The sequence below is a fragment of the Seriola dumerili genome, unplaced genomic scaffold, assembly GCF_002260705.1.
Source record: "Seriola dumerili isolate Sdu_G_001 unplaced genomic scaffold, Sdu_1.0 BDQW01000025.1, whole genome shotgun sequence".
Classification (NCBI taxonomy): domain Eukaryota; kingdom Metazoa; phylum Chordata; class Actinopteri; order Carangiformes; family Carangidae; genus Seriola; species Seriola dumerili.
In genome coordinates, this window is record NW_019174280.1 from 5,168,276 (window position 1) to 5,185,459 (window position 17,184).

A 17,184-nucleotide genomic window follows, 5' to 3' on the forward strand; every position below is an offset into this window, starting at 1 on the left:
GCCGGCGGGCTCACAGTGAGGCTGCACTTCTGAGCTCTGAGAAATAAATCATTAGAAGAAGGATGTATGTGGGCTTTGGCTGTGGAAAATTAGATATCAATCGACATGAACAACTGTAACCACACCCAAATGTTTTTTCCTAGCACAGCAACAATATTATCCTTCCAGGAAAGTCTCACAGACCATGCAGCCTTTTACAAATGTGAACAAACTGCGCTCAGAAGGAATAAATCTGACTTACCCAGTGAGCTCCTGTGACCGAGGCAGGAAATCTCTCTCCTCTTCCAGTCAGAGATGACATGACAACTTGTTAATATTTAAAAAGATATCCGAACAAAGGCAGGGCGCACTTTTATTTAATTTAGCCAACGTTCCATGGATGTAAAACAGAAATATTTCACTCATGGTAGAGTTAAATGAAAAAATATGACAAACTAAGAGGCAGGAGACACTGACTCAGAGGTGGAGTGATGACTGTGGCACAGTGGAGAAGGAGGGAGCGCACTGGAGGACACTTCATGATTTTACATGCCTATTTATTGTGACCTCCTCAGGGAGGCGGTAGGGAGCAAGTCTTCAGAACAGTCAAAGTGAACAGGCAGAATTTCACTGGATATTTCTTTCCTTTTAAAACATAATCCTAAAATAATCTCTCTCCTATAACAGCTCCTCATATGTAATATTTATTTCAACATTCTTGCAACAGAATGATCAGAAATCACTTTGATGTTCCTAAGCAATTATATCAAGATATCAATATATTCCCTACAATGTGACTTCTGAAGATAATGTTATTGTAGCACCATAGGGGTCAGATTGACAGTGATAGTTAAGAGAAAATTGTAGTGTAGTATAAATTTTATCAAGGAGAGTTTTTTCCCCCAATATATTTTTTAACTATGCAGAACAGGGGAATGTCAGATGTATAAATTATAACATTATAGGCAGAGGCTGCATTAAAAAATAGATTAAAGGGCTACTCCAGCAATTTAGTATTGCACTCCCATGACATTGGGTTATTCAGGAGAGATAGATTAAAAACAGAATGTACAAAATTGATGCAGCAGAGGTCAAGAAACTCTGGTTTAGTCTTATAGTATGAGGCAAACTTTAAAAACCCCTGGAGCCCACATTTCTACATCTGATGACATCATCAGGGTTATTTTGTCTGAGAAGACATTACCAACTAAACTGAATAGAGTTCAAACTGTCATGAATAAAGTCAGTGAAGTACCCCTTTAATTTAATTAGCCTGTTAAAAAAAATAGTTGATAAAACATCAAATGTGTTTCAATGTGTTTTCCAAAACGCTGAGAGCTTTCATTGCCTTTTGGTTACAGAGGTTATTTAGGGATGCATAAAAAATGTTTCCACATCAACTGAAAACAGTCTGAAATTTGACAGCATTTGTTGTTCTTGAATTATGAATATGGCATTTCCCTGCAGCAGACAAAGAAGCCTAGTCATTTACTGTTCTCAGTATGATAAGATAAAAACGAAACCATAGGCTAAAGCAACAAAACAAGATCAAAGAAATATGGCCATGTTTTAACAACTGTTTAAAAGAATTGTAAAAGAGAATTAGATGCATATTTCCCTATGAATTTGTTACATGAAAAAGATTAGGTAAGTTATATCCTATTTTAACTGCACCTCCTTTACTTTATTGGCCTAGTACATAGGAAGATAGCTAGGCTGCTTTAATTAACAGTAGATTTTATGTTAAAATAACTAGCTGGTAGGAAAGTTGGATATAAACTATATGATGACGCTGTTTTTTAATCAGAGAGAGAATATTACTTTTACAAAATGTATTGTACATTACGGTATTCTATATCTTATTATCCTCCTTGCTAGAAGCGGGGCACTTCACAATTTTAAATCCCAACTATAACAATTCCCTCATAAATGTATCATGTTATGTATACTTCTTACAAATACGTGTATTCATTTTGTATATAAATGTAAGCTAAGTAGTATACTGGTTGTTCTTTGTGCAGGCTGTTTTCCTCCATATACTGTCCCACTTTTTCCACAACAATGCTTTCTTGGCGGTTGTTTTGATATCGCAACAGCGACAGATGGTCGACGCTCTATATAGCCGCGCTGCGCTGCTCTCTGGGCAATTACGGTAGACGACGTAATCTTCCTCCCCCACACCACAGACTTCGCACAGCTCTTTTGCCGGTGAAACATTGGTCGGACAACGGGTGCCATTTGGCGCAGTATTGAGCCACATCCGTTAACAAAGAGCGTCTAGTAATTTATTTATCGTCGTGTTCGTTAATTTTATTTGATACGTTTTGCCGTCAAACATTCACAATGAGCTCAATCAACGTAAAAAAGCTGAAAGTCAACGAGCTGAAGGACGAGCTGAAAAAGCGTAATCTTTCGGACAAGGGGCTGAAGGCCGAGCTGATGGACCGCCTGCAGGCCGCGCTGGACGAAGAGGCCCTTGCCGGAGACTCTCCGCTCGACCAAGAAGCCGCTGCAGACGAGGGTTTCAGCCAGGCAACCGACCAAGAGGGTATGGGAGAGGAAGAAGAGGGCGATGGCCCGATAGAAGAAAGCATGGAGGCCAACGAGGAGGAGGAGGAGGAAGAAGAAGAGCCAGAGAATGGGGGCGACGGCGATGGCGTTGCCGAGGACGAAGAAATGGGTGAAGGGGAAGAGGAAGGGGACGGGGACGGGGAAGGGGAAGAAGACGACGAGATGGATCCCATGCTCAAGGGAGATGTGGACGACATGGAGAAAATAGACGCAGAGGATGGTGAGCCCGGGGACCAGGTTGCAGAGGGTGAGTCGACCGAATTGGTTATGAAAATGTGATTGGCTGGATGGACTGTGGCTGGCTGTCGGTTTTCTGCTATAACGTTAGCGTTAATGCTACCGCGGGAGGGAGTCGGTTGGGAGTGACTAAATTTGAATGCGTTACCATACAACAGAACACAGCGTCCATGTTAAGCTAGATAGCGTGACCTCACTAGGCTAGCCAGCGTTAGCCACAAACTGAAACAGTTAGCTGGTCAGCTAACGATAGCATCGGTCACCAATGGTTAGCTAACGGTAACAGTTTTGCAACATTAAATGTCGATAGTGCAGTCCACAAACACGTTAGCATTATTTTAAGAATACCGTCAGCTACAGTTACTAAGTGAATGAACGGGGAATAAGCTAACAATTTAGCTTAGTTTGGCTTTTCGTTTCGCTTTGGCTAGCGTGTTAGCTTGCCAGCTAACGTCATTTTCTTTGTGTCTGTGGTGCAGTGCTAACTCGCTGGTCCGTTTAGCTAGTTCAATGGTTCCCATGTTGAAGTTTGGATACGAAATTGGGTGATAGCGTGGTGGTGAACAACGAAAATCACTAATCACAAAAAAATGGCATAGCATATGATGATGGCATAAAATGTTTGAAAACACTACTGCAGTGATTAAAGCATGTATAGACTCTAGTAGTGCGTTGTTAATTATCCTAAACTCGAAGGACAGTTTGGCTTTTCTAAAAGAAATTGAAATTAAAATCATTTTTTGAATTCGTTGGGACTAAATTTCTCATCACGGGATGACTGTGGCATATTATATACGAGTCCCAATGTGTTTGACTCCAAAGGGGCCGGGACCACTTGAACTAGCTAACCCAAAGCTGTGCGGAAGACGGGGCAGGCGCTGAACTGCTGGTCTAGCTAGCACGTGGATAGTTTGTCCTTGGTTTGAATAGAAAGTGTCATCTTGTTGGATCAGCACAGAAAATATAGATTTACAGTTAATAGCCACTTAGGCAATTCAGGCTAAGACATGGGGGAGGGGGGGTCATTATAGGTCTAAGTAGGTTTCCACATTTCCTTGCATGATGCATTTGTCCCAGACAACAGTAGACTTGTCCTCCTTAATGAAACATACTTCTATATGAATCTGATTGACAACAGTATATTCTAAGCCCTTTATTGCAGGGTTAATGTCCCTTTATTTTGCAGAGACTTGTTTTTCCAGCCCCAGCAAATACTGTTCACAATGTTCATTTGGACCAGCTTATATTGTAAATACTATCTGGTCATTAGAGCTGTTACAATATATGAAATATGATTGTATTGTCTAAGTGTAATCATGAGGTGTTACCTCCTAGTTATCTTTTAATATTGATGATTATGGTCGACACAATGTAAATAATGAACGGGCTTTGTGGGCCAGAACCCCACTGCCAGTCCGACCTCTCTCTCACAAAAAGGAGCACCTCATGCTATATCTTTGTTCTATTTTCAAAGGGGATGCGGACAAAGACACGAATGCTGATCAGAAGAATAAGAAGGGTGTTAAGAGACGCCGGGAGGAACATGGAAGGGGCTACTTTGAATTTATTGAAGAGAACAAATACAGCTGGTAAGGATGGGACAGAGCAAAAATGGCCTTCAGCATCCCTGAAGCGCCATCCATAGCTTTGTTGAACTGTATTGGCTTTAAGTGCCAATGCACATATAACTAGCAAGAGGAAAAACCCTCATTTTTAAGTATTATACTATTTATTAACCTTACTTTCACACACATGTTTTGAGGGTCATCCCTGAGTACTTAAAGAGCCTTACCATTTACCCTTTACAGTGCCCACTCACAATGTGTCTTTAATGGACTGCATTCTGTAGCAGAAGTGCATCTATCAAGTCTCTGTGAATTTTTCACATCTGTTCCTTCTGCCACTTACTGTTTTGGAAAGCCAGTTGTGTCCTCAAGGTGAATCGAGACTGCTCAAAGAGAACCCAGAAGACAGTAGCAGATGTGCACTTTTGAATGGTGGGTGGGTGGGTGGGTGGGGGAGGAGTAGCTGAGAGGTGTGGGAGGAAGGGTCCACTGCTGCAAGGTAGCACACAAGGATGTAGCACAACACAAGAGTGTTTGGAACGTCCACGGAGGAGTTCGCTATCGACCGTCCATCGTTTTACCTCGCAATGGTCTTTTTTTTTTTTTTGGTTTTTTTTTTTGTTTGATTTTTTGTTTGTTTGTTTTTTTTTCACTGGTTGTATGACGTCAAAATGCTATTTCTGTCTCATGTATCATGTCTTGTGTGTGTGTGTCTTATCATGGTGTGAGAGTATGAATGTGTTTATTTGCAAGGTTGCTTTCTACCCCTGCGCAGGTGACATCATGCATGGTGTGCATGGGTGTTGTTGGTGTATGTGTGTGCATACATGTACCTACTTCTTGGTCAGTGTTTTGTTTTCATTGCGCTGTTAACACATGTAAGAATCAACAGGCAGAAAATAGAATTGCTTTTTGGGGACATTTTAACATTTTTGGGAAAGGTCTGGGACTCTTCAAATGTTCAGGCTGCCAAAAATTATTACAGTGTGATAGTATTCCTTCTTAAAGCAGGTTTTTTTCCCTTCCTATCTGATATCTGAAAGTTGTTTTTTTTGTTTGTTTGTTTGGTTTTTTTTTTTGTTTTTGTTTTTTTGCAATGGTCCATTCATTTCTATTTAAAAGCCCAATTTTTGTAACTCTCCCGTTAGGAAATTTCCCCCCAATAAAACTGTAGCAGTCCACCCTATATGAAACAACAGACCCCTGGGCAGCCACATGCAGCAGCCAATGTGTGGGCTGCTTTCACCATATGCTCCAACTCAGACCGTATGTTTTCCAGAGCCACCATAAATCTCCCCTGCAGCAGTCATTTGTACAACACTCAAGGTTGTTTGAGGACAAATATGATGACAGGTGTCTCTGGACTTGGGAAGATGTTAATACTGCTGCACATGATGAACCCCAAATTGTTTCTTCCTACTACATAATTACTCTACTGGACTGAGATCATTGCTTCAGGTGGAACAATACTTAAGTGTTATTGAAATGTTCCTTCTTTACAACATTTTCTCTAGTTTCTTAAACTTCCCATAAGAGATTTAGGTACATAATCTCAAACTACAGAGTTGGTAAGTTGCTGTAGTTCTCACTACACTGTGACTGCTCATTTTAAGCATTGTGACAACTTGTACTGTATAGTTACATAGTTGAACAGAACAGCGTGAGCTAGTTGTGACCTTTTCATTTGGAATTCCAAACATGAGAAGTTAAATATAACTACACCCACTATTACTGTTACTGACCCCACAGCAATCCTGCAGACCATAAACACACTGACCTGAAAGGAGAGAGGTCTGTTTTGATTTTTATCACTTTCACCAGTCGGACCTGCAGAGGTGCTTTCTTTCTATGTATCTTTCACATTGTAGATTTCGCAGGATACTGCAAGGTAAGTGTCGTCTGTCACGGCCCACAATACAGCAAAAAGTTTGGAGGCTCGCTTGTTTCTATTTTGTATTGTTTCCCCTAGTCTGTCTTTCAACTTCTCTCCCCCAATATTTTTCAGGAAATTCTACCCAAGGCATCTAAATGTTCCATGCAGCCACACTGACATGTGAATCCTCTAACTGACTGGTTGGTGTCTTTTTTCAGGGCCTCATTTAAGTCTCCTGTGCCACCTCTGGAAGAAGAAGATGAGGAGTTTGATGACACAAAAGTCTGCCTGGATACCTGTAAGTTTTCCAGTCAGGCCAGGTTAACTGGGTTCCAACTGTACAAATTTTCTTGGCAAAGCAGAATTATTTTAATTTTTTTTTTTTATTTATTTTGTCAAAGACTTATTTGCGTTTATACAAATAGTTCAGTGTGAACTTTTCTCTCTTTTCTTTTTGTGCTCTAGACAATTGCGACCTGCACTTTAAGGTGTCTCGGGACCGTTTCAGCGCCTCCTCTCTCACAATGGAGAGTTTTGCTTATCTGTGGTCCGGAGGCAAGGCAACCTATGGTGTAGACAAAGGCAAAGCCTGCTTTGAGATGAAGGTACAGTAAGAACATTCACACATTCTGCACATGAAAGAATTGACCTTTTCCTGCCCTACCTCACTGGTCTCAATTCATAATTCATCTCTGAACACTGTTAACAAACTACATTTAAATTGGTAAAGTGAATACACACCTTTGACTTGATGAAATAAATCCTTATGCATTTTATTCATGTTTTTTGCTTCATGTCAATAGATTACAGAGAAGATTCCTGTGAAGCACATTTCCAGCAAGAACATGGAGATCCATGATGTGCAGGTTGGCTGGTCTCTGGCTACTGGCACACTGCTCCTGGGTCAGTTTCTCTTAACTTGCTCTGAAAATTGTACTTGTGGCTTTTCCTTTCCGTATCACTGGAGTGAAGTGGTCAACAGTAACTTTCCATTACCCATGGCAATGTTTATTAAATTCATTGCCACACTGATTTGTCCTTGGTCACATCATATCAGAGAAGTGCTTAAGACAGTTGTTGATCATTTTTGAGCTTTAAATCTGTAAGGATTTAAACATTGACCATCTTTGCCTCCTCACCGTCTAATCCAGTGCTTTTTGTTAAGTTTCATACACGCTGAATACTGTAGAGCTTAAGGGACTGTGCAGGATTTTGGACAGAGTGTATTGGATGTCTGCAACTACAATCATTTAAACTTTGGCAAAACCCTGTACTGGGTGTATGCTTATGCATGAAGGTCAGCCAAATAATGGCAGTAAAACAGACCGCTGTGATCCTCCTATGAAAGGCTGTCTGTCCCAGGAGCTCCCTCTAGTGGTATGTGAGCAGCGCCACATGTTAATATAAAATGGCTCCAGCTCTGACTGCATCATAGTAATGGTGGCTGGTCTAATACTAACACGGATGATTCACACACCAGTTACTGAGTCTTGGTGTCTTCATTCATATGATGCCATCTGTTTGCTGTTACAAAATGTATTTGTCAGTTAATGTTTTCTTCCATTAATGTTCAGGTGAGGAGGAGCATTCTTACGCCTACTCTGGGAAAAGCAAGAAGACCACCAACTGCGTGACAGAGGACTTTGGAGAAACCTATGAGGAGAACGATGTCATCTGCTGCCTCATTGTAAGACATAACTGAGCATATGCTACTAGTATTTACATCATTTTCTTGCAATGGTCAAGTGCAGAGTTTTCATAACCTTTATCACACAAAAAGTAACTTTCCATTTTGCTTTCTTTGCTCAGGACTTTGAGGGCGAGGAGGTGGTGTTGTCCTTCTCCAAGAACGGTGGGGAACCTGTTGTCGCCTTCCAGGTCAGCAAGGACAGTCTGAACGGCCAGGCCCTCTTCCCCCACGTCATCTGCCACAACTGTGCTGTGGAGTTCAACTTTGGTCAGATGGAGACTCCATATTTCCCTCAGCCCCAGGGCTACGACTTCCTGCAGCAGATCCCTGTCAGTGACCGTGTCCGGGGCCTCAAGGGGCCACAGACCAAGGCAGACTGTGAGGTACGTATAGATAAAGATATATAGTGCATTGAAAATATATTTATTTCTTTTAATAGCTATATGGTAAAGAGTGTTTCAGTGGTGAAGTTTTAATTCTCTTGACTTTCTGTTGTGTAGATCATAGTGATGGTGGGGCTGCCAGGCTCAGGGAAGACTACATGGGTGAAGAACCATGTCCAGGAGAACCCTGGGAAATACTACATCCTGGGCAGTGACACCATTGTGGACAAGATGATGGTCAGTGGTGATAATGGCTCTTTGCCAGCTTATGTCTTAAGTTTCTGTCCCACAGAGAAGTCATGTATCTTATCCTCTTTCATTTAATATAGATCAACAGCCTGAAGCGCCAGTCAAAGGACATCACAAAACTGACTGCCATTTCCCAGCGTGCACCTCTTTTCTTGGGAAAGTTTATTGAGATCGCTGCCCGCAAGAAGAGAAACTACATCCTGGATCATGTGAGTGGTTTGTGATGAATCTGATCACTGCCTTTGCCACAAATATCATAAATCACAGTATAACTGAACATCTTTCTCCACTTTTCCAGACTAATCTGTCTGCCCCGGGCCAGAAGAGGAAGATGTGTCTGTTCGCAGGCTTCCAGCGAAAGGCTGTGGTGGTCTGCCCCTCTGACGACGACTACAAGGAGAGAGTCCAGAAGAAGGTCGAGAGTGATGGCAAAGAAGTGCCTGAGCATGCTGTCCTCAAAATGAAAGGTGAAAAAGATGCTTGAGGAATAAAGTATATATGTACATACATAATATACATACAGTTCAAACCTGTACTGGGTCTCTTGTAGTCATTTTCTCTTCTTGCATCCCTAATCATGTTCCTGTTTGTTCCAGGCTTCTACTCTCTGCCTGAGGAGGGAGAGAGCTTCAGCGAGATCGTCTATGCTGAGCTGCAGAAGGAGGAGGCCGGTAAGCTGCTGGAACAATACAAAGAGGAAAGCAAGACCGCTCTGCCCGCTGAAAAGAAACCCAACCAGGGAAGCACAACACCAAAAAGAGGCGGCGGACTGCGTGGTGGCGGCCGGGGAGGCAAGAATCAGTTTGGACGTGGCGGTGGACCTGGACAGAGAGGCGGTGGGCGTGGAGGCTTCCAGAACAGAGGCAGCTTTAGAGGAGGTAGGATTGATATTTATTGATGTAAATAATAGAATTTTTATTATAAAATGTTTTTGTTTTCTTTTCTGAGTAGACCATAATTTTGAATAGTTGAAAAACACATTCATCATCATCTGTCTGCAGCTCCTGGTCCTCGTGGTGGCTTCAACCGTCCACCTCGTGGCTTCCTGCCTCCCCCCGCCTTCAGAGGAGGATTCCCCAACCGCGGAAACTTCAACAGAGGTGGCGGCCCCATTCCCAGTCTTGGCGGATCCCCTAGGGGCGGGCCAATGAGGGGTAACATGGGACCCAGAGGAGGACCCATGAGCAGAGGTGGCCCAATGAACAGAGGTGGGAACATGAACAGAGGAGGTGGAGCCAACATGAGCCGTGGTGGAAACAGGGGACATCCCAACCAGGTGGGTTTGATAATGACACGTGTACGCCACAGAAACGGGTACATATTCACATGAACAGTTTTAATCAGTTAATGCGTGTTCAACATGGTAATTTTCTTCTCTCTCTACAGTTCCAGCAGAGAGGTGGTAACCGTGGCAACTTTGGCAACAAGAATGGCAACTTTGGTAACAACAGGAACAGTGGAAACTTTGGCAACAGGAACGGCATGGACAAGGCCCAGGCCTTCAACCAGAGCTGGCAGCAAGGGGTCAGTATTTCTGCATTTGAGAATTTGTCTCTACTTCCCACATGAGGCTTTATAGCATGGATATAGAATCTTTATTTACAGTGGGAAGGAACTTGTGTTAATTGTGATAAAGTTTGAAGTTTAACCCCCAATAATATGAAGTACCTGTATTGACAGTTTAGCATGAAAAAATCACCCAAAGCACTTTAAGATTAATTATCGTTTTTCACATCCTCCAGGTTTATTTTATTTTGTGATCTGTAGGTTGGTTTTGCAACTATAAAGCTTGTGAAAACACCCAACAGGCCACTCTGGATCTGAAACCTCAGAACATGCTTAACTGCAGCAACGGCAAAGTGGTTCCATCATGGAACATTAACATGCAGTAACTTTGACCCAACAAAGGCAGCAAAACAGCCAGATGTTGATGATGTTGCTAATTTAAAAATGAGCAGTTGTTGCCTTGAAGGCCGACCTGACACTATCAGTATGCAGCATGGTTTAGAACATAGTCGGTATTAACGTCTACACAAAGTGAAGTTTGTGTCTGTTGTGTCCCCGTGCAGTTCTGGAACCAGAAGCCGTGGAGCCAGCAGTATCAGCCTGGATATTACTAAAACACTTGTTCTAACGGACTGGTGGCCGACAGAGACCCACCGCTTGCCACGGAACATCCCTCCAACCCCGCTGTTTGATTTTTTTTTTTTTTTTCTTAATTAATTTGTTCTTTTCCTAGAACCCACTTTTATTAATCTAAAACCCACCAACGTACTACCGAGACTAAAGCGATATGGAGCAACAACATTCCACATCAGAGGGGAGACCAGGCAACCGGAGTGTAATTGAAGCTTTATATATATCTAGATACACATGTACAACGTGGGTTCAGTCTCTTATTCAATCATCTGTTCATTTCGTTTTATTTTTGTTGTATATTTCATTCTTTTTTTCACCACTTTTAAATAACGTGCTTTTAAAACAAATCTGTTTGTAATATCAGGAACCAGAAACATTTTGCCAGCCTGGCAGATGTTAAGTAAGATTTTTTTTTTTTTTTTTTTTTTTTTTCATGGTTGTGCATTTTATCTGTGCTGTGGTTTTTTTTTTTTTTTTTTGCTTTTTTGCTTTTTTTGCTTTTTTTTTATTACAAATTGTAAATATTTGTTTTAGTTTTGTTTTTTTTGCATAGCTTGTATGAGAAGTTTAAGAAACGGTATTGATTGAAAGGAACCATGACTTCTTAGCAAAGAAGCATGGCCACTGATGATATTGTTAGACTGTACGTGTCAATAGAGTCCACTGTCAAACAGTTAAACTGAAGCAGCAGAGAAATTACAGCAAGTTTTTGTCTTTTGTTCCCACTACCAAACCTGTAACCTAAACTCCATAGACCTACAATAAACAACTCGTTGGCTTTTTTACATTCTTCCTGGCTTATGACTTTTGATTCAGTTCAAAGGTGCGTAAAAGACCTTTGAATGGGCGATGGCCTCGTTTGCTACTTCAAACAATAAGGACATCAGCCCCGCTACAAGCCCCAGTTGACAACTCATTAGTAAAGTATTCCATCCAAGTGTCCTGTCTTTGATACGTCATTTTCAGTCTTTTATCTATTCTAACACGGATTGTCTTGAAAAAAAGTATTTTGGCCGAGCCATTTTTAAGGATATAAGTAAGCCATTTTTAGTCCTACATTATGCCTTTTTTAAGTCATTTATTTTTAATTTATATTAAAATTAGAGCACTGACTACGCTTTGATTCTCAGGAAGTGTGGTTCCTAGGTTATCAATGGTTCCTTTAGTGCAGTAGACTTCTGAAAAATATCTAGCATCAATCGGTCCCATTAAATACCAGAATAGCATTTTACAGTTTTCTTATGCATGTATATTTCAATGATTTTAGATCAACACAGCTATATAAATTTTGAACAAATTGATGATGATGATGATGATGATGATGCTAGTTCAGCACAAAAGTGGTTTCGGAAAGAGATGGAGGGTTGCTCATTTTCACCAGCAAACCTAAAGGGCTACACAGTGTCGCAACACATCCACACAACCGACAGTTCGTGAAGACCTTTTTCAGACGGATGAAAAAGAAGTGAAAGAGTTAACTAGTTTCCAACTTAAAGGCATTATTACATTATTTCAAAGCACTCCAGAGTCCATGGTGGTGACTGTGTGGCCCAGCAATAATGGCAGCTCATTCAAACAGCTCATTTAACGTGTCCTGGCAGAGGACGCCCAATTTACGTTTCAACACTGGAACAACACCAGAGCTGGAAATCAAACGATTACACTAGATCAGACTAAATTCGGTGGTGTGTGTCCATTTTTTTCATTTTTTTTTTTTTTTTGTAACTGCCCTTGTTGATATTTAATAAACATGTAAATACTTCACCACTATTTCAACCATGCACGAATGTTCATGAAATAATTGACTTTGAGTAATAACTGTATTGTGATTAAGAAAGTGTTAGTTTGCCAGAGTACTGCTGTGTGATGAATTGTCGATTCTATTTAAACGTCTGGAGAGTTTGTGCCCTCCTGTTCTATTGTACTGGATACATAAATCTAGCAGAATGCAAGCTTTGAGTTTACAGTATAATCTATAATACTACAGACTCTATATTTTTATCGCTTTATGTTGCAGGTTGTATATCAGGTCTTTTATTATTAAACCAACAGTGCAAAAGCTTTGAGACTTTTTGAGATTTGTTGTCTTTTCTATCTGATGGTTTTTTGATATTTGTGTTTAAAAATTTGGGGATTGTATTTTCTTTTTTAATTTGTCTCAACTCTATTAAAGTTAAAGAAGCTGGTATACAATGGCTTTGTGATTTGTTACAGTGGTGTATTACCTTAATGACGTTGAATCAAAAGATTTAATTTGGCTTTTTGACACTGATCAACAGACAAAAGACCCTTTAATGCCAAAGTGAAACCAGACCTCTACAAATTGATGTAAATAATTATGAATATGAATATTTACCCCCTGGAGTTTAGGATTCACATTCAGACACTGCCATTTTTTTCCCAGGCTCTGTCGGGCTGCATGTGGATGGTGAGTTCACTGTGTAGCTTCTGCTTAATGATCGAGCTCATTGTCCTGCTTGAAAGCAATCCTCATAAATTACAGGTGTCTGCATCAAGTTTTCCTCCAGGATTTCCCTGTGTTTGGCTCCACCTCGGCATGATGCAGCCACCACCACCACCACCACCACCACGCTTCACAGTAAGTGATGGTGTGTTTTTCAGCCATGCTAGTGCTGTGGCTGTAGGGATAGTTAGAGTACTGACTGAAACATCCCAACAACTATTGAGTGCATTTCCGAATTCCTTGTCAATCTAACCTGTAAACAACATACTGCCAAGCTGTAAACACAACAAACCAGTGGTTCACAAACCTTTTCACATCACGACCCCTAAACTGACACAAATTAGACCACAGATCCACATTTAATGATTTTTTTGAATTATTATTTTATGTATTTGGTTTTTTTAATGTAATAATCGAGGCTTTTGCTTTTAGATTTTTAGTAACAGAAAGAATTTGAAGCCCTTGACCAAAATAGTCGTATATTCTGTGATTGTTTTACTTATGGATGGAATTGTATTGAAAATAAATCATTCCCTTTTTTGCTGGGGACCCCAAGGAACTCCCTAAAGGACCACCGGGGGTCCCTGGACTGCACTTTGAGAACCACTGCTATAAAACTACCCCTTAAACATCCACATGCTAGCGTTGTCTGTGCGAATGTGTTAGCTAACTCAAAACTCTGCTGTACAAGCCTCATAGAGCTGCTAGTAAAGGGCTGCCGCTCTCGCATAAAGCTGCGACTGGTGACACATCTGGCCAGCTGTTGTTGCATCCGCACAACTGGAGGCCTCCCTCACTAGTCTCCTTTACACGGTCGCTCAGTTTTGCCGGACAGCCTGCTCTACACTGATCCAGCGGCACTCTGAGGAAATGTTCATGTATCCGTGATCAGCCCCTGACGTTCGCTGATCAATCACCTTGTTGCAGAGTCGCTTGTAAGTTCCTCTGTGTTCATGGTGGAGGGTTTAGCCACAATATTCACTCACTAACAGCGGAACCTTCCAGATACAGCTGTATTTACTACAATCGACAGAAACCTCTTGAGTACAAATCTCCTATTTGATTTAATGTTGAAAACTTAGGGGTAGGGGGTGAATACTTTCTAAAGGCACAGTATGGGTGAAGTAATTGAGCAGTATGCATGACCTTTTTTGACATTCATGCTTCCTTACAGCACCACCTGTGTTTCCTCTATTCTCAGGCCTCCTGGTGCTGCTGGAGGTGTATGATGGGAATCCACTTCCCTCCCAGACAGACAGCTGCTTGTCTCTGGCTTGGCCGCATGTTTACCTCCATCAGCAGCATATTAGTGAATGACAAGACCCCCCACTCAGACAGCAAACAGTGCGTTAGGTATTGGCCCTGATTAGCAACGTTTGGCCCGGTCTAAGCCTGATGTAAACACATGAGGAGCCTTAATGTGAATTGACTTCATGTTTCTCTGTATGTGGCCGTGTAGCTCCTTCCCACTGTAAATAAAGCCCTGCGAGTGGGTTTGACCGTCATTGTCGATGACAGTGTGGCCTCAGTGTAACAAGTGTTATAAGTCATTAGGCAAATTATTTGCTCTGCTCCACAGTTTCCTATAAGTGTAAATAAAGAGGTGAAAGAGGAGGCAGGCAGCTGGATGTAAACTGCATGTGAACGTGATCATGAATGTGAATGGGGCCAGACGGACGGCAGGGAAGAGGGAGACCAGGAGACTTTAAGTGAAACAAAATATTTTATTTTCCAAACATAAACTCATTCATATTATGTACAGCTTGAAAATATAACACATTGGACAGAATTTGGATGACTGCTGCAGATTCAACACAACTCATACAAATTCAAAATAAAAAAGATCGATATCAAAATTTACAAAATATATAAAAAAAGTGCTTGTGGAAGGTGGTGGAGTTTGCTGGCAGCAGAACTGCCTGTTGTCTGTGACACTCCCGATACATGTCCATTTAAATAGAAAGTACTAGACGTGTTGCTTAAAACCATTAAATATATCAACACCCCCATGAAAAAAACACTACAGTTTCCTACAAGACCTGGTGATCATAGGATTACCGTAGCTGTTTTCCATGACTTCATACTATGGACAAATTGTCCATCGTGCACGCGCACCTTTCGACGATCATATTAGGGAACTCAGCCACTTCTATCTCGGTGTAGTCGCCCTTCTTCACCAGGTACATGATGGGTAATGGGGCGCTCTCGGACACCGTGCACCTCCGCTCGCCGTAGCCGTAGTTGCGCTTGGGCTGCTTGCAGCCTCCGGTGCACCTGAAGGCCTGGTAACCCGCCGGCTCGATGATCCAGTACTGCGTCCAGGTGAGCGCACGGAAGTTGATGAAGTACTGTTCCCTGCAGCAGGTGTCTTTGTTTTGGTTGATGTCGCAGTCGCCACGAGAACTGAGGAGGAAAAGATGAGGAAAGTTAGATGACATGTTCCAGGAAGATAACTGTTTTTAAGAGAGGGTGGGGAGGGGGACCGTGAAGGTCGATCAAGGGGACCGAGAATCTCTAAGCTACACCCCTGCCTGCCAAACAACTATCAAATTCTAACATCAGTTTTGTTTTAGTTAGTGGATCTACATAAATTGGCTTCTATTCAGAAACAATAACTTCAAACTTCACATAGGATCAAGACTATGAAACATTTATACAATTTAAAGCGCATATGCTTTTCGGGACAAACCATTAGGATGAGTAAACTAACGCCCCTGTGCCACACTGCTACAACTCTACTAATGAATGCAAATGGTGACAGGTAAAAACAAAAAAGAGGATCTGGGCTAATTATCACACTGATACAATATCCTGTATATCAAAAGCTCGCGCCCTTACCCGTACTCTTCGAGGTTGAGTGTGTAGAGGATGAGCTCGGGCTTTCCCAAGGTGTTGTCCGTCTGCTCCTGGGTGGTAAAGTGGACACTCTTGGCCATCTCTGCCGCGTAGCTGCCAGGTCTCTCGCCCTCGATCCACACCTCCAGGTGCATAGGTGTCTTCTGCTGCGTCTTGGACCAATAGTGCACCGCCTGGGTCACATCAAAGCTCTTCCAGCCGGTCTCGTGAATGGGGATCAACCTGTGAACACGAGAGATAAGGACGATTAATTAAAGAGGAATACAATTGAATTATGGTTAAGATAACCAACAGTGGCCATGGGTGATGTCGCCCCTAAACTGTGTGTGAGGAAATGATCCTTCACCTTGAGTCTACCAGCGATGTCCGGTTGGATCCGTTGGGCAGCACCTCCACCCAGTAGATGCTGACCCGGGCGTTGCTGACGGGCCGGTGGTTCTTCCTCTCCACCGCGAAGCGCTTGTGGTAGTTGGCCCGCTGGTAGAGCTTCAGCTCCGCCATGGTCACCTCGCTGTTATCCGGGATCCTCGCCTCCATGTCGAACAACATGCGATACCGAGTGGTGTCAGAGTACACATACTCCCCGGAGATGTCTAAAACACAGAACAATTCAAGTGTTTTAGGCGACTACTATTTTCTGAAGGCAATCCGGTGCGTAAAGCTGGTTTTTACGCGCTGTCACACAATTACGCACTGTGTACTTCAACTTATCGATGTCAGAGCTATGTTCAAATGAATTCATACAAATGATATATTATATTTATTTAAAATGTGAAAGGTCGGTTACCTGCATTACCAGGGATCCCCCTCAGGATGCCCGCCAGGCTGGGCAGAGATCTCCTTCTCCTGCTATGGTGCATCTTCAGCATGGACAAGTACTTATTTCTAATATGCGCCGGAACCACCAGGTTCTCCAAATCCCTCTTATGGATTCTGGGAACTTCATCCAAGCCCAGGTTCTTCAGCAGTGCGTCCTTCATATCCTGATGCGTAAAAGCCTTGGCGACACCCAGGAGAGCGGTGCACAGGACACAAGCGCGGAGGAAATCCATGAGTAAAAAAAAAAAACACAGTAGCACAAGTCACCCCGAGATAGACAGTGTCCCACGGAAACCTCCCCGGCCCCTTATATTGCAGCGGCCCTCCCAGTCGTTCGCACTTTGTCGATGGGGGCAGGG

The 17,184-nt window shown here is 42.3% G+C and overlaps 2 protein-coding genes across 2 annotated transcripts; one reads left to right on the forward strand and one right to left on the reverse strand.

Moving 5' to 3' along the window:
- The first annotated feature begins 2,193 nt into the window (after positions 1 to 2,193).
- Positions 2,194 to 11,112, forward strand: hnrnpu (heterogeneous nuclear ribonucleoprotein U). Its single transcript, XM_022737871.1, has 14 exons — positions 2,194 to 2,797; positions 4,262 to 4,376; positions 6,444 to 6,523; positions 6,691 to 6,830; positions 7,029 to 7,128; positions 7,800 to 7,912; positions 8,035 to 8,298; positions 8,416 to 8,535; positions 8,628 to 8,756; positions 8,846 to 9,014; positions 9,144 to 9,425; positions 9,549 to 9,823; positions 9,934 to 10,071; positions 10,617 to 11,112. Exons 1-14 carry the CDS (start codon positions 2,323 to 2,325, stop codon positions 10,665 to 10,667), a joined length of 2,451 nt encoding a protein of 816 aa, XP_022593592.1. The 5' UTR covers positions 2,194 to 2,322; the 3' UTR covers positions 10,668 to 11,112.
- A 4,116-nt stretch (positions 11,113 to 15,228) lies between these two features.
- On the reverse strand, positions 15,229 to 17,058 carry LOC111216426 (left-right determination factor 2-like). The gene is made up of 4 exons (XM_022737951.1): positions 16,794 to 17,058; positions 16,353 to 16,599; positions 15,989 to 16,228; positions 15,229 to 15,553 (listed from the first exon to the last, which is right to left on the reverse strand). Exons 1-4 carry the CDS (start codon positions 17,056 to 17,058, stop codon positions 15,229 to 15,231), a joined length of 1,077 nt encoding a protein of 358 aa, XP_022593672.1.
- Positions 17,059 to 17,184: the final 126 nt, after the last annotated feature.

Excerpts from the sequence above, each read along its gene's own strand:
- hnrnpu (XM_022737871.1), top strand. The coding sequence starts at position 2,323 with ATGAGCTCAATCAACGTAAAAAAGCTGAAAGTCAACGAGCTGAAGGAC. Across the intron at positions 6,524-6,690 it reads AAAAGTCTGCCTGGATACCT|ACAATTGCGACCTGCACTTT; the intron begins GTAAGTTTTCCA and ends TTTGTGCTCTAG. Across the intron at positions 8,757-8,845 it reads GAAACTACATCCTGGATCAT|ACTAATCTGTCTGCCCCGGG; the intron begins GTGAGTGGTTTG and ends CCACTTTTCCAG.
- LOC111216426 (XM_022737951.1), bottom strand. The coding sequence starts at position 17,058 with ATGGATTTCCTCCGCGCTTGTGTCCTGTGCACCGCTCTCCTGGGTGTC. Across the intron at positions 16,229-16,352 it reads ACATCGCTGGTAGACTCAAG|GTTGATCCCCATTCACGAGA; the intron begins GTGAAGGATCAT and ends TCGTGTTCACAG. Across the intron at positions 15,554-15,988 it reads CTCAACCTCGAAGAGTACGG|TTCTCGTGGCGACTGCGACA; the intron begins GTAAGGGCGCGA and ends TTTCCTCCTCAG.